Raw genomic sequence first — 14,142 nt, 5'->3', positions numbered from 1 at the left:
CTCTTAAACTACAGCTCAGCCACACCCTGGAATATTATGCGACTATCAAAAAGAGCAACGAAACTTGCTGACACAGATTGGTCGCCAGAAGTATAAGTGAGAAAAGCAAAGTACAGGACAATATACAAAGTGTGCTATCTTTTGTGTAAAGAAGGGAGAGAACTAGGAATACAGGGTCATATTTGCTTGTGTTTGCATGAAGAACTACTGGAAGGCTATACAAAAAACTAATAAAAGCAGTGACCCATGGAGGGGTGAAGTTGGAGAACAGGACCAGGAACAAGATTTCTAAATACACACTTTTTAATTCTGTTTTGATTTTCTGAATTACATAAATGTGTCACCTATATTTTTAAAAATTAAAAATAATTTTTCATTAGAAAATAGGTGGAAGGATAAACACCTGTGTGCACAGCACTTAGAGTGGAATGTGGGGGAGATTTTCTGCGGGTTTGTTTCTCCCTGTTCCATCCCCACTCACCACATCTCTTACAATGGCCATGGAATGTTTTTATAAGAACATCCCCCTTAAAAGTCCTTCCAAGAAATAAGACAAGTGGTGTTGCTCTTTGCATGAGAGCCATTCCCAGCAGAGTGCTGTCCCACCTCGGGCTCACATACAATTAGACATACCCCTCAGCCCCGTTCGCCCCCTGCCCTTGGGGCTCCCACATTCCACCCACAGCACGTGGCCCCAGTACCTCACCAGTTATAGATGATCTGGCCCTGGCGGCCACCGTGGCGGTAGTTGTACAGGATGATGTAGCTGTCCCCACCGTAGAACTGCCCATACGAAGCGGGGTTCACGGGCACTTTGTTGGAGCCCTCAATTCTCCAGATCTGCCAGAGCAAAGCTGGACTCAACAAGGTGCGGCACCCTACCCCCCAGTTCAGCCCCACCACAGTGACTCCCCCTGGGACAAGCTTTTGATAGGTGACTCCACCTGGGCTCAGAATGAAGCTAAATAATTCACCCAAATCACAGGGCCACTCGGATTCAAACCCGTGTGTCCTTCTCTGAATTCCTGCCCCCCCAACCCCCCCGCCCCATCCCGTACTTCCTCCTCGGAGGGATCAGCACAGGCACTGGCAGCTGGCTTTTATTGAGCATAGCACAGTGAGAGCTGAGGGCACAAATCAACATACGACCCAGATCAAGACCAGCTTCCACCCCCTTATAGAGGTTGTGTGACCTGGAACAACTTGCTTAAACTCTATGAACCTCAGTTTCCTCATCTGAAAAATGGAAAGGCTGTTGTGAGGATCAAGTGAGTTTATTCATGAAAGTCTAGCACAGAGCCTGGCACAGGGTGCTAGCCCTGCAGTGTGGCAACTACTTTATTATTAGAATTATTGCTGTTGTTATTACTAATTTTGCTATTATCGGTATCATTATTGAATTGTCTGGACGCTATAGATCGCCTCCAGAGGCAGGGCCATCACTAGGTGACCTCAGAATGATCCCTGCTGGCAGATCGCTTTTCAGAGCTCTGGTGACGGGGTTTTTCCCAGTGGCCATGAGGCCCTGCAGCGCCACCTGGTGGTGCTACACAGACTCTGGGTCCTGCAAGTCCCAGGAAACAGAAGCCCAGAATCTCTGGACCTTCAAAATTCTCGAAGGTGATGGAGTGGGATTAAATCTCATTTTAAAGGTAAAAAAAGTGAAGCTCAAAGAGGTTAAGTTACTCACCCAACATCACACAGCCTGGCTGCCAGGGCTCTTTCCACACTACCCTGCCCTGAACATTTTCATTGCATCCTCTCCTCCCACTCAAGGAATGAATGAATGAATGATACCAACGATACAAATGACAATAAAAATTAACATTTTTGCTATTTTTATCATGTGGAATGGGATCGATGTTTGCTAGAAGCAGATTCTATGTCATAAACATCTCTAAACTCCAGCCCACTCTTCTCCATCTTCACTGTGACCTTCCTCAAGGTCATCTTCTCTTTCCTAAACTACCATAACAATCTCTTCATGGGGTCTCTATCTTCATTTTCCTGCCTCTAATCCATTTTCACAGAGTTCTGAAAGCACAGAATGGAGCCTGCCACATTTCTGCTTTTATCACCGGCACCCACACGTTGCAGGGGCAAGTCCACACCCTCCCTGAGGATGTCCTCAGCACCAGGCTCTGGGACAGCTTCCAGACTCCTATAAGGCCCACTGCTCCTCTCTGGCAGCAAATCGATATTCATAAAGAGACCCAACCCAGTGCCCCCATCTCTGTGAAGACTTCCCAGACCATCCTCCCTCACTGTCTTCCTCTGTTCCCATAATCCCTTTGCTGGCCTCCCATCTTCCACGGACAACAAAGGTCTGAGTAATCAGCTGTAGCTCTCTTCCCAGGCCAGGCACTTCTCACAGGCAGGTGGGTCCTGAGACACTTGGCACAGGGCCTAGCACACAGTAGGTGCTTAGAGTATGCTAGCTATAAAAATTAAAACAAAAGCATCTCATCCACCAGAACTGTGATCCAAACCCCGTAGAGAAAAGTCCACGGGGAAGCAGGAGGCCATGCATGGGCCAGATGTGCCTAGGAGGGAGAGAGGGAGGGGTCTGGACACGCCCACCCCAGCCCCAGGTACCTGCTTCTGGCCTGTGCCGTCATCATCCATGCCGTGCTGGGCGGCCATGGCAGTGGAAGTGTGCAGGGTGGCGGCGTCGAAGGGCACCCTCTCCACGTTGGCGATGTGGCTGGAGAGATAGGTCAAGCCCAGGCCATCCGTCTGGTCTGGGTCCCGCCAGTTCTTGAAGAACTGCTTGAACAGTGGGGTCTCACCGCCCTCAGGAAGGACAGCGACCTGGAAGGGGTCAGGGAAGAGCAGGATGTGGCTGGGACCCCCAGGACAGCAGGGGTCCTAGGAGCCTCAGGCTACCAGTCCACACTGAGGGGGGACACCCACCCCAGGCCAGCCCTTTCTCACCCAAACTGGACCCACCCTCACTCTCCCACCTGACTCCAGACTTACCTGGGTCTGCCTGGGGTAGTTCATCTTGGAGATAAAGTCACTGGCCGTTTTGAGGGCAGCCTTCCTCTCCTCGGTGTTGGCCCCCCTGCCTATCGGCAGACAGAAGATAAGGGACCTGGGATCAGGGTTGCGCCCTAACTTTCCATGGTCCAGGGAAGGTAGCAGCCGGACCTCCCCCCTTACTCTTCTTAGACTATGAGCAGCCAAGGTGAGACACCCCCTCCCAGAGCTGACCATTCCTAGATCCCCTGCAGTCCAGCAGGAGTCCTGGCTGATGTCAGCAACCACAGCCACTGTCTTGAACAATTGGTCAGGACTACACATAGGTATTTTCATTTAATCCACATAATGACCCTAGGTCCGTGGTCGGCAAACGGCGGCTCGCGAGACACATGCGGCTCTTTGGCCCCTTGAGTGTGGCTCTTCCACAAAATACCGACTTCTGCACATGGGCCACGAAGTTTCAATCGCACTGTACGTGCGCGCCCGCACGTGGTATTTTGTGGAAGAGCCACACTCAAGGGGGCCAAAGAGGCACATGTGACTCGCGAGCCGCAGTTTGCTGACCACTGCCCTAGGTGATAAAGATCAGTTTTATCTCATCCCCATTTACATATAAGGAAACCTGTGTCTCAGAGAGGTTAAGCGACTTGACCACAGCCACTCAGCCAGTGGGAAAGCTCTAGCTGCCCCATTGATTCGGAAGCCTGCATACCACACACTCGGGCTCCTACTCTCCCCTAGGCCATCTTTCCTCCAACTCCACAGTCTGAAGTGTTTCCCAACCCTGAGAGCATCCCTGTGTCTGGTGTCTGGACAGCTCCTGCCCCCAGCCTTCTCACTGCCAAGATGATGATGATGATGATGATGATGATGATGATGATGGCGATGGCCACATGTGTTCAACTCTCTCTCCCTCTCTCTGCCATGCCCTGCACCCACTGCCTCCCTCCCCTGCTGTCCTCTCCCCTGGACTGATGAGAAAGCATCTAAGGACAGTGCTGATGCATCTGCTCAGAAACATCTGGGCCAGCATCTTCCAGGAGCCTCCCTTAATCAGCACCCAAGGCAGTCCACAAAGTCCACGACCCCCACCACAGCATTTCTCCACCAGAAACCAGACCACCTTTATGAAAAGCCCCCAATACATCAGCAAGTTAAAGGCACTTGACAAGTCCTGCAGTAAACAAGCCTGTGAACATAAGTAATTGCACCCAGTGTTGACCATAAACTTATTTGACCACAAAGCCATATATAAATTTTTTACGTATTTTTTATATGATGCCAATTAACTGCTTCAAACACTGGTGTTATGCCACATTTGGGAAACACTGGTTTTAGCTCAAATAGGAAGCCTGAGACCCAAAGAGGCAAGTAAATTACCCAAGATCACACAGTGAGTCAACTGCAAAGTCAGGGCTTTAGCTCAACCCCCGATGTCCATTGAGGAGCCTGCCACTGCCTTGGGGTCCATGGAACATACTCTATTTCCCTCCTGAGCTGAGTGGCTGCCAGGCTCTAGGAGCTGCCGCCAAGGCCCAGTTAGTGAAGAGCCCTTTCCTAGCCCCCAGTACCTTTCCAGACAAAGATTTTCCCGTTGTTGCCATGGTCCAGGATGAAGCAGTCCTCTGACTTCAGGGCCCCCTGGGCGAAGGGGTTCTCATCAGCCACCAGCAGCACTGACATGGTGCCCGCACCATTGGAGACCTAAGGGGACAGGAGAAGAGCCCAGATGTGAGTAACTTCCACCACCTCTGCCTGCCCAGAGGGCACCCCAAGCCCAACACACGTCCACATCCCAACCCCTGCCACAACCCCAGGGCAGAGTAATGCCAGGGCTTGCGTCCTCAGGCTCTGAGGCTCACTCAGGTCTTCCTTCTCCTTTCCTACTTTGTCACGGCCATATCTGCGACCCACACACAGGTGGAACACGGAAAGGGCGAGGGAATAAAATGCAGGAATTCAGGCGGCGTAGAAGAAGAATGGTACAATGGGCTGAGAAGATAGCTAATCTCATCAGGAAAAATAAATAAATAAAAGTAAATGCAATGTGGTAGCTTGAATTGGAATCTGGAATAACAAAATTGGGGAAACCCGAATAAAGTCTGTAGTTTAGTTACTAGCGTGGGACCAGTGTTAATGTCTTAGTTTTGACAACTGTACCGGGTTATGTTACATATTAAGAAGATGCTGATGAAGGAGATTATGGGAACACTCTGTACTATCTTTGCAATTTTCCTGAAAACCTAAAAAATGATTCCAAAATAAAAAGTTCATTAAGTTATTTTTTTTAAGAGAACCATACCAATCAAAATCAAAAGACTGACAATACCCAGTGTGGACAAGGCTCTGGGCAAACAAGCACTTTCAACCCCCCGGGCAGGGTTATTTGGGAGCTCTTCCAGAGTGCAGCTTGGTAATAATATGTGTTCGAACTTTACATAATGAGTGTTCGGTATTTACTGAGTACTTCATATGTGCTAGCACTGTTCAAAGCAATTCATGTAACTGATAACTTACATAATTATAGAACTCCTTAATCCTTGCCACACCCTCTGATAGTTCTACTACTAACCCCATTGTATTCACATGGAAACCAAGGCACAAAGAGGTGAAGCGACCTGCACACTAGAGAGCACCAGCCTGGGATTCGAGCCCAGGCAGCTGACTCCAGACCAGTATCTTCAATCACCGACCCACTGTTCAGCCTGTGACCAAGTCTGGGAACTTGCTCTACTGCCATATTTAGCACAAGAGCAATCGGACTGTCTGCAATCGGAAAAGGCAGAAACATCCACTGATGTCCATCATTAAGGATATGCTGAAACTCTTATGTTCCTGAAATAGACCACCATAAAGGGCATGTGGTCTAGTTTACAAAGGTATTCATGGCCACATTGAGGGGAGAAATGAAGGCCACAGAACAGCATGAATAGTTTGGATCTATGTGTATCAAGTAGAGATGGGAAAAGTATATAACTAGATGCAGAAAGATGTAATCTGGACCCCCCACCAATTAATGGTAACTGATGGAGAGGGGAAGAGGGGAGCCATTTTTAAAATCTGCATATTGTTACTTTTGAAATTAAAATACATTTTAAAATAGTACTGGTTATTGTTAACCAGTCAGATTAAGGAGATTCTTTTTCTTTTTTAAAATATATTTTTATTGATTTCAGAGAGGAACGGAGAGGGAGAGATACAAACATCAATGATGAGAGAGAATCACTGATCAGCTGTCTCCTGCATGCCACCTACTGGGGATCAAGCCCGCAACCCTGCATATGCCCTTGACCACAATCAAACCTGGGACCCTTCAGTCCACAGGCCAACACTTTATCCACTGAGCCAAGTCCATTAAAACATTTTATTTCCTCTCTCTCTCTCTCTCTCTCTCTATATATATATATATATATGTGTGTGTGTGTGTGTGTTTACTTAATTTTTACTCAATTTATTGGGTGACATTGGTTAATAAAATTATATAGGTTTCAACTGTCAATTCTATAAGACATGATCTGTATGTTATATCTTTTTATATTTTTGAGTATTGCTATTTTATTTTTATAGTGAACATGCATTACTTTATAAAAAAAAAATCATGAATGTGGTTTTTCTTTGGAGGTAATGAACATCTGTGCCCCATTTAAGCCCAGGGTACAACAGGAGTGTCATGGCTATGTGGGCTTTCTCCTGGAGCTCAGCCACCAAGCCAAAGTTCCTTAGCTCAAGAGCAGCCTCAATTCATTTTTAAAAATCACAAAGAAGAAATTATAAATAAAGTCATTAACCATAATCCTCCCCATGCAAAAAAACCCCACCACATGTCCATTTCTGTAGCATTTCCCCAAGTACTTTCCTAAAATACTTTCCTGTCATTTTACTCTGTAGACTCTCAGAAACTCTACAAAGTTCACTTTACTGCCCTTCTCCCCATTTTTTACAGACTAGAAAACTGAGTCCCAGAGAGAGGACAGGTACTGCCAAGACCCCCTAGATGAACATGACACAGATGTGTCTGAGGTCAATGGCTTTCTCTTGTTCTTGGTACAGGAGGCGAAGGCAGTAGATTGCCCATTGGAGACCGGCAGAAGCCAAGCCCCCACCACACCCCCCAAGCATGCTCAGCTCAAGGCCTCACACAGTGGAGCTCAGGAAGGCTCAGTCTCCCGCTTCCCTGGCATGACCCCAGAGGACAGAGCAGCTGAGGCTCACCTTGTAGAGCTTGGCCAGCTTGCGGTTGGCTGCGTCCTCCTTGGCTGTGTCCTCAGTACCTTCAGGCAGAGTCGGCTTGGAGCCCAGCACCTACAGAGATGGAGAGGTGGAAGAAAGGGTGGCAGTGAGCTCTCAGCAGCCTCCTCCCACAGGAGGGACCTAGACTCCTGACAGAGCTCCCTCCTGGGCAGGCAAGGACTACACAGGCATCCATAGCGAACCTCCAGCTAGGGGAAAACCCCTCCAGAGACAGCCTGCATCTTCACATGCCTCAACCACATCGGCCTGTCACCCTGTCTCTGAAAGCTCTGGAGGACTCCTGCTCCTCTGCCTCCAGGACGGTCCTTCAGATATTTACACTACCATTTCCTCCTAGGCCTTCTAAGCCCAATAACTACAGCTCCTGACCACACCTTCCAACCAGTGCCTTTAGTAGATCCCATTTAATGCTTACACCCATGTTAGGGGCCACAGCTTATCACTCTTACATTACAGAAGTACCAAGAGATGAAGAGATGGAGCGACTTATGCAAACAGCTATGAGTGCCAAGCAGAATTGAACCTGTGACTGCAGAGCCTGCTTCACTCCTCCATCCTGGCCGCACCAGCCTCAACTGCCTCAACCACCCCAGCTACCAACCCTCCCAAGCCATGGTTGTTTCCAGGCTCCCCCTCATCATAATCACTTCCTGCTCTTCCTAGAAACCAAAATGCCAACACCCCCAGATGAGCAGGAGCTAAGTGGATGGAGCAGGGCTCATGGTCTCCCCCGTTTTCCTGGTAAACTTTGCCTCTACTGACATGTTCACAAAGCAAAATAGCTGACAATTATATCATGCAGTTGACTAAACAGGCCATAAACCACCAGGAATGGGCGGAAAAGAGAGGACTGGGTCTCGGCTGACTTTTTCCCACCTGCACCGGGCTTGCTCTCAAGGAGGCCGAGACCCACTTCCTCAGCTACTTTGGAAGACCTGGCCCTCTCAGCTGGAGGGTGTGGCTCACAACCCCAGCAAACACCAAGTGGTGGATTCCAGCCCACCTCTCAGGGGAGTCTGGGAGTTGTCTGGGAAGCTGCTCTTGCCCATTTTCTAAAGAAATTCAGCTGGACAGAAACGTAAATTCAACTCAAAATTGCCTACTAAATGGAAGAAAGTAAAGAGCATCCTGTCTACATGCTCAGCTCCCACCCCACACTCCTGGGAGTGGCTGTCAGTACCTGGAGCATCGCCTCAGGCTCAGCGCCCTCCTCAGACACGTGCACTCGCGCCCGGCCATGCCGCTCGTTGTCCCGGATGCCCTTGGACACCTGGGTGGCCTTCAGCCTCTCAAATCGGTTGCTGTTGGAGCCACACCACTGGTAGATATCCTGTAAGACAGGGACCCCAGGTAAGGCAATGCCCCAGCCTTCGTATAAGCCCTGCCCAGTGACAAGGTCAGGAGGACACTGTGGGGCATGTGTAAGCTCTCCTTGGTCTCTGTTTGCATGGTGAGGGCCGGTGGAGCATGCACAGGTGCATATCAAGCACAACGTGTGCGACTGGAGTACACCAGAATATGTGAGTGTATGACTCGGAATATGAGTTTTTCACAGATACAACTGCACAGAGCATGTGTATAAAAATGTTGACCTGCTGGTGGGAGCAGAAATGGGTACAACCAATTTGGAAAACCATCTGGTCATATCGATATCCTATGAGCCAGCGATCCCTCTCCAAGGGCTATACCCAACAAGTGTATCCAGATATCTACCACAAGACCTGTGCAAGAACATCAGAGGAGCACCAGGTGGAATAGCCCCAAACCAGAAACTACCCAAAGTGCCCATCAACAACAGAAAGCATAAATAAACTGACATATCCAGCCAATTGAATCTCATAGAATGAGGAGAATGATCACTCTACAATATGGATGGATCTCAGAAATGGAATGTTGAGCAAAAGTCAAACATAAAAATGAATGGTTCCATGTGCTGTTGAGAGGGTTTAGGATGGTGGTTATCCTTGGGAGTGAAGGGCCTGGAGGAGGACAGAAGGGGCCTCCTCAGGGCTGGTGATGTTCTGTTTCCTGATCTGGGTGTTGGTTACACAGTGTGTTCATGTTGTGAAATGCACAGAGCTGTGCATTCATGACTCACACACTCTTCTGTGTGACTATTATACTTTAAATAAGTGTGTGCCTACATGTGCATGGACATTACACCACATGTAAACATGAGGTTTGGGTGCAATGTCTGTCCACGTTCATTTGCAAGTATGAAGGCCCATGGGTTTGGGATGAATGGGCACAAAGCATTACACACCTGTAAGTTGGGCCTGGGTAAGTGTGTCCCACACACATTGCCATATACAAGAGTGCATGTGCAGCTGCATGTCTGTCACATATATATGTGGGTCCTTGAACAACACACCCAAATTTATGTGTGTAGGCATTGATAATGGTGCCATGTCCATGCTCGGGGGGCATGAGCCTAACATTTTTGCACATGCCTGCCATGCATTTTTAAGTGAGGGACTATATGTAAAAAGGTACACAAGATGTGCATATGAACACAAGATGTCATGGAGTCTATATGTCAATTGATGTCCAAGTACACTGTGCAGGAGGGTTGTGTCCATGGCATGATGGCCTTAAGTCTACATGCGTGGAGGTCTATGAGTGCTGGGTACACCTGTATGTGAGTCTTTGCAGGTGTGTCTGATTCATGGATAGAGCACATATGCCTGTTGTTTTCCCTGTTGGTGTCTTCGCATGAGTTACCATAGGTTTGTCTACCTTCCTAGAATCAGGCCTGGCCAGGCCAGGAGTACCTCACTGTCCCCTGGGAAAAGGCAGGGCAGGACTTACATTGCCCAGGTCCAGGATGAAGCAGTCACCATTGTTGAAGCTCTCCCAGGACACGGGCACCTCAGTGGCACGGACCGTACGCCGCCCTTTGACCTGGAAGAGTCTCTGTACCACCACCTCATTGGGTACCACATGCTTGAATCCTGATGCCACACCTCCTTTCTGTTGGGTCAAGGAGACAGGATCAGTCCAGGGAGAGGGTCCAGGGCAGCACACATGGGGGAAAGGAATAGGGTTCAGTTGAAGGAAATTCTGACCTGTGGACCAGGGGCCTTCAAGCAGATGCCATACCATTGCACCTTGCTGCCACCCCCTTTGAATTTCATACTCCACTAACAGGACCTCTGGGGCCTGCAAACATTCCTTTCTCAAAACCAGCATTTCCCAAGGGATGTTCTAAGGAACCCTAGGCCCAAGACATTCTTCAAGAAAAGGGTCCCATGGGGGTAGAGGAGGAAGCACTTTTAGAAAGGCCAGAGATGTAGCCACCCCATCCAGGCCTCTCTTTTTTAAAAGGTTGTTTTGTGTAATAAATCTTGGTTCCAATAAATTCTCTGTATATAAATTTATAAAATAAAGGAATACTTGATTTCTAATTATTGTGGGCATGCATTTCCTGATTAACTCTCACTGATCTAGAAAATTAGACTTGAAGAGATGAGTTAACAAAATAATAAAAGCAATATATGCATAACCCATGGACACAGACAATAGGGTGGTGAAGGCCTGGGGCGAGGGGTGGGCGCAGGCTAGAAGGGGTCAATGGGGGGGAAAGGGGACATATGTAATACTTTCAACAATAAAGATTTTAAATGTATATATTATATATACATAATATATAATATACACACACACACACACACACACACATATATATATATATGCAAGCTCTTAGAAGACAGTGGATCTACAAACACAGGGCAGGAATATTTTGAAATTTTTACTATTTGTACTATAATCTTTAGTATTAATTACTGCTTTGTATGAGCTAACCATTAGGTGGGTAGCAGCTGGTATCAAATTATTTGAACAAAATGTAATAGGATAAATTGTTTTAAAAGCCATTTTCCAAATTAAAGTAATGATACATATATCATATATAGAGATAATTCTTCATCTATATGAATATACATATATAACTCCAAGAGTAGGATCATAGGGGACTTTTACTTTGAAAACCTATATTTCTATAATGTTTGACATTTTACAATAAGCTTGCATCATTCTTATAGACAAATGAAGGTCAAAACCTATAAAGATTTACATTTTTTAAAATGTTAAACTGTTTATAAAACAAAGAAAAATGTGGTGATTGGGGTTGTCCCCTCCACCCATTAGGCACTGAGTTCCTTATCTGAGAAATGGGAAGGAGGACGGAAAGGGTTCAAGTGATTCTGTTTCCCATTGTGCTCCTTGGGGCCAGGGGCTTCTGGGATCAGCAGGCCCAGATTCTGTCTGAGCAAAGGGTTTCAAATAACCCAGCCCCAAGGGGTCTCTAGGGTTCTGTCTGAGAGTCAAGGAGAAAAAGGAGGAGGAGGAAAAGAAGAGGAGGAAAAAAAAGGAGAAGGAGGAGGGATCACCAGATTCTGAAAAGTGCGGTGACTTTTAAAAGGATTTGGGGGTTGCAGAACAAGATGAGCTAGCCAGGCCCTGTGACAGCCCTTTCTAGTAGTGGCTCCTGTCCCCTCCCTGCCCCTTCTCACACACCCAGGGACAGAACTGGCACTGAGGTGCAGGCTTTCACAGGAACAAGTCTTGCATAACAAGCTCTGCTCCTTGGGATCTATAATTGATGAGGGCTCCAGGCCAAGAACCTTGGGCTGGGCCTGCCAAGCGCGGGGCAGCAGGAGGGCTTGCAAAGGTGGAAAACAGGACCGGCCTGGGACCTCACATTTGCACCAGGAGCCAGGGCCTTTCAGGATGGAAGTCCTAAATCTGGGCCTGGGTTGGGAACCCATTCCTCAGAGTATGGCCCAAGAACATCTGGGAAAAAAACCCAGAGGGTGGGGGAGGCTTGCGAGCATGCCAATTCCTAGGGCTCATCTGAGCCAAGATCGTAGACCGGAGGTCTGGAAATGTCCACTCTGAACCAGCTCTGTGCTAGCCCCTCACATCTAGGTTTGAATCCCAGCTCCATCACTGATTAGCTATATAAGCTGCTTGACTTGTCACACGGCAGCATCAATAAGCAGACACTGACTGTTGTTACATAATAGATAAATGTTTGCTGAATAAATGCCAAATAGGGAACGTGTGAGAGCACACACCCAGTGGCATACAACTGTACAACTGGCCCAAAGCCTCGCGGCTAGAGGGGTGGCCTTGGGACTGGAACCTTAATCTCTCTGGCTCCTGGTCAAATGCTCTTTCCACTTCCTGTTCCAGGAGCTGCAAAAAGGCCAGGTACTTCTCCAGGTCAGTGGTCTGGGTCCTAACTTTCTCACCTCTCCTTCTTCAAGGTACCCTGGCCCCAGAATGGGGTGCAGGAAGAAGGTAGAGCCAGAAAGCTCAGCAGGAGGAGCTGGGGGCACGGGTGAACTGGCCAACAGGGGGCGCTAGTAAGTTCCAGGGAATCCAGCCCAACTCCACCCAGCCTAGGGCCTGAGGCCTTGTTCACCAGACACACCCTGCCCTTTGCTATCTCAGTCTCACTAGCACTTTCCCATTATCCAATTCCCTGTGCCCCATCTGGGAAGACAGGGTCATCACCCTATTGACACAGAGGACCCTGAGACCCAGAACAGGACAATGACTTCTATAAAGTCACACAACACATCAGCAACACAGGCTTGGCTGGAGAGGCAGGCTGCGTAGTGAAAAGAAGGCTGGAAGTCAGGGGATCTGGGTTCTGGTCCCAGCTCTGGGACTGACTTGCTGTGTGACCCTGGGTCAGCTGCTTAATCATTCTGTGCCACAGTTTCCACTCCATCCCTGAAAATAAGAGCTTTGGACTGACATTAAGGCCCATCTGGCTATCAAAGCTTATGACCCCCTCCCTATCCTGACCAAAGAGAACCCCTGCTTTGCAAAACTCCAGCTTTTTCTGAGCCCTTTCAAGATGCCCAGCCCCATGCAAGGCATTACCCAGCTACACCTTCACCAAATCTTCTCCCCAGGCCTGAAGGGCAGGTGTAACTGGCTCTCATGTAACCAAAGAGGAAAGGGAGACTCAGGGAGGCCGACTGGCTTGCCAGGAGTCACACAGCGTATTAGGACACAGCCTCTCAAGGCTTGCTCCTAGCTTGGTTTTGCTCAGCCCCACCTGGCTGGGGGCTGGAGGAAAGATCTGTGTTGGCTCAGACTCTTCGGAGTTCAAGTTCAAGGGGGATTCTAATGAACAGAAAGAGGAATGTGATCAAGGATGTCCTTTCAAATACCTAACATGGGACAGGGCGTAAGAACTAAGGGATGCAGAAATAGGACACAGCACAAGGCCAGGACAAGCGCGAGGCTGGGTTTCCACCCGTGGCCGATAACTCTGTGAAGTGATGGTGAATGTTCTTCTCTCCATTTTAAGATAAGGAACCAGAGGCTAAGAGAGGGAGTGTGACTCGTCCAAGGTCACACCGCTAGGAAAGGACCAGGACTCAAACCCAGGGCTGGCCAGCTCCAAAGGTTGAGCTCTGACTTACCTGCCCACATCACCCCACAAGGCTGAAAGGAGAGTGAGTCTGAGTGAGTCCTGCCATTGACATACTTATCCCTGCCGCTCGGGACCCACCTTGTATTTGAGGCCGGACTTGAAGTAGCTGAGGAAGGTGGCCGACTCAAAGCCTTGGACCTCGCGGTGCTGCACAGCCCGACCGTTCAGATAGTCATCCAGCTGCACAGTGAAGATGGCGGCCGCCCCGCTCTCGTCCTGGCTGCACTCATTGCCTAGGGGATGTCAGAGCAGCATAAGCCTGGCTTCCAGAGTCCCCAGCACTGCACTGGCCTGGCTATAAAAGCTGGCCAATCCTTTGCCTTCTGTGAACCTCAGTTAATCCATCTATATAATGGGGGAGGTGGGGCCCGGACTCCATGGTCTCTAAGAGTCCTCCCAGCTCCAACACATCCCCTACCCTCACCTCTTAGCCATTCCCCTGCACTCACTCAAGCCTG

General features: G+C 48.6%; 1 protein-coding gene across 2 annotated transcripts in view; it reads right to left on the bottom strand.

Moving 5' to 3' along the window:
• The window catches only part of GSN (gelsolin), a 54,283-nt gene that overhangs the window by 5,976 nt on the left and 34,165 nt on the right, over nt 1-14,142 (bottom strand). For both annotated transcript variants that reach the window (XM_006773998.2, XM_006773999.2), the window contains exons 5-12: nt 13,763-13,917; nt 10,042-10,203; nt 8,414-8,563; nt 7,195-7,284; nt 4,554-4,686; nt 2,980-3,068; nt 2,596-2,811; nt 707-840 (exon numbers count right to left, since the gene is read on the bottom strand). In XM_006773998.2, the coding sequence (XP_006774061.1) occupies nt 707-840; nt 2,596-2,811; nt 2,980-3,068; nt 4,554-4,686; nt 7,195-7,284; nt 8,414-8,563; nt 10,042-10,203; nt 13,763-13,917 (1,129 nt within the window). The remainder of the gene's footprint in view (nt 1-706; nt 841-2,595; nt 2,812-2,979; nt 3,069-4,553; nt 4,687-7,194; nt 7,285-8,413; nt 8,564-10,041; nt 10,204-13,762; nt 13,918-14,142) is intronic.

The sequence above is a fragment of the Myotis davidii genome, unplaced genomic scaffold, assembly GCF_000327345.1.
Source record: "Myotis davidii unplaced genomic scaffold, ASM32734v1 scaffold964, whole genome shotgun sequence".
Classification (NCBI taxonomy): Eukaryota; Metazoa; Chordata; class Mammalia; order Chiroptera; family Vespertilionidae; genus Myotis; species Myotis davidii.
Note: the sequence above shows the minus strand (reverse complement) of the source record. Positions and strands in the feature narration are given on the sequence as shown.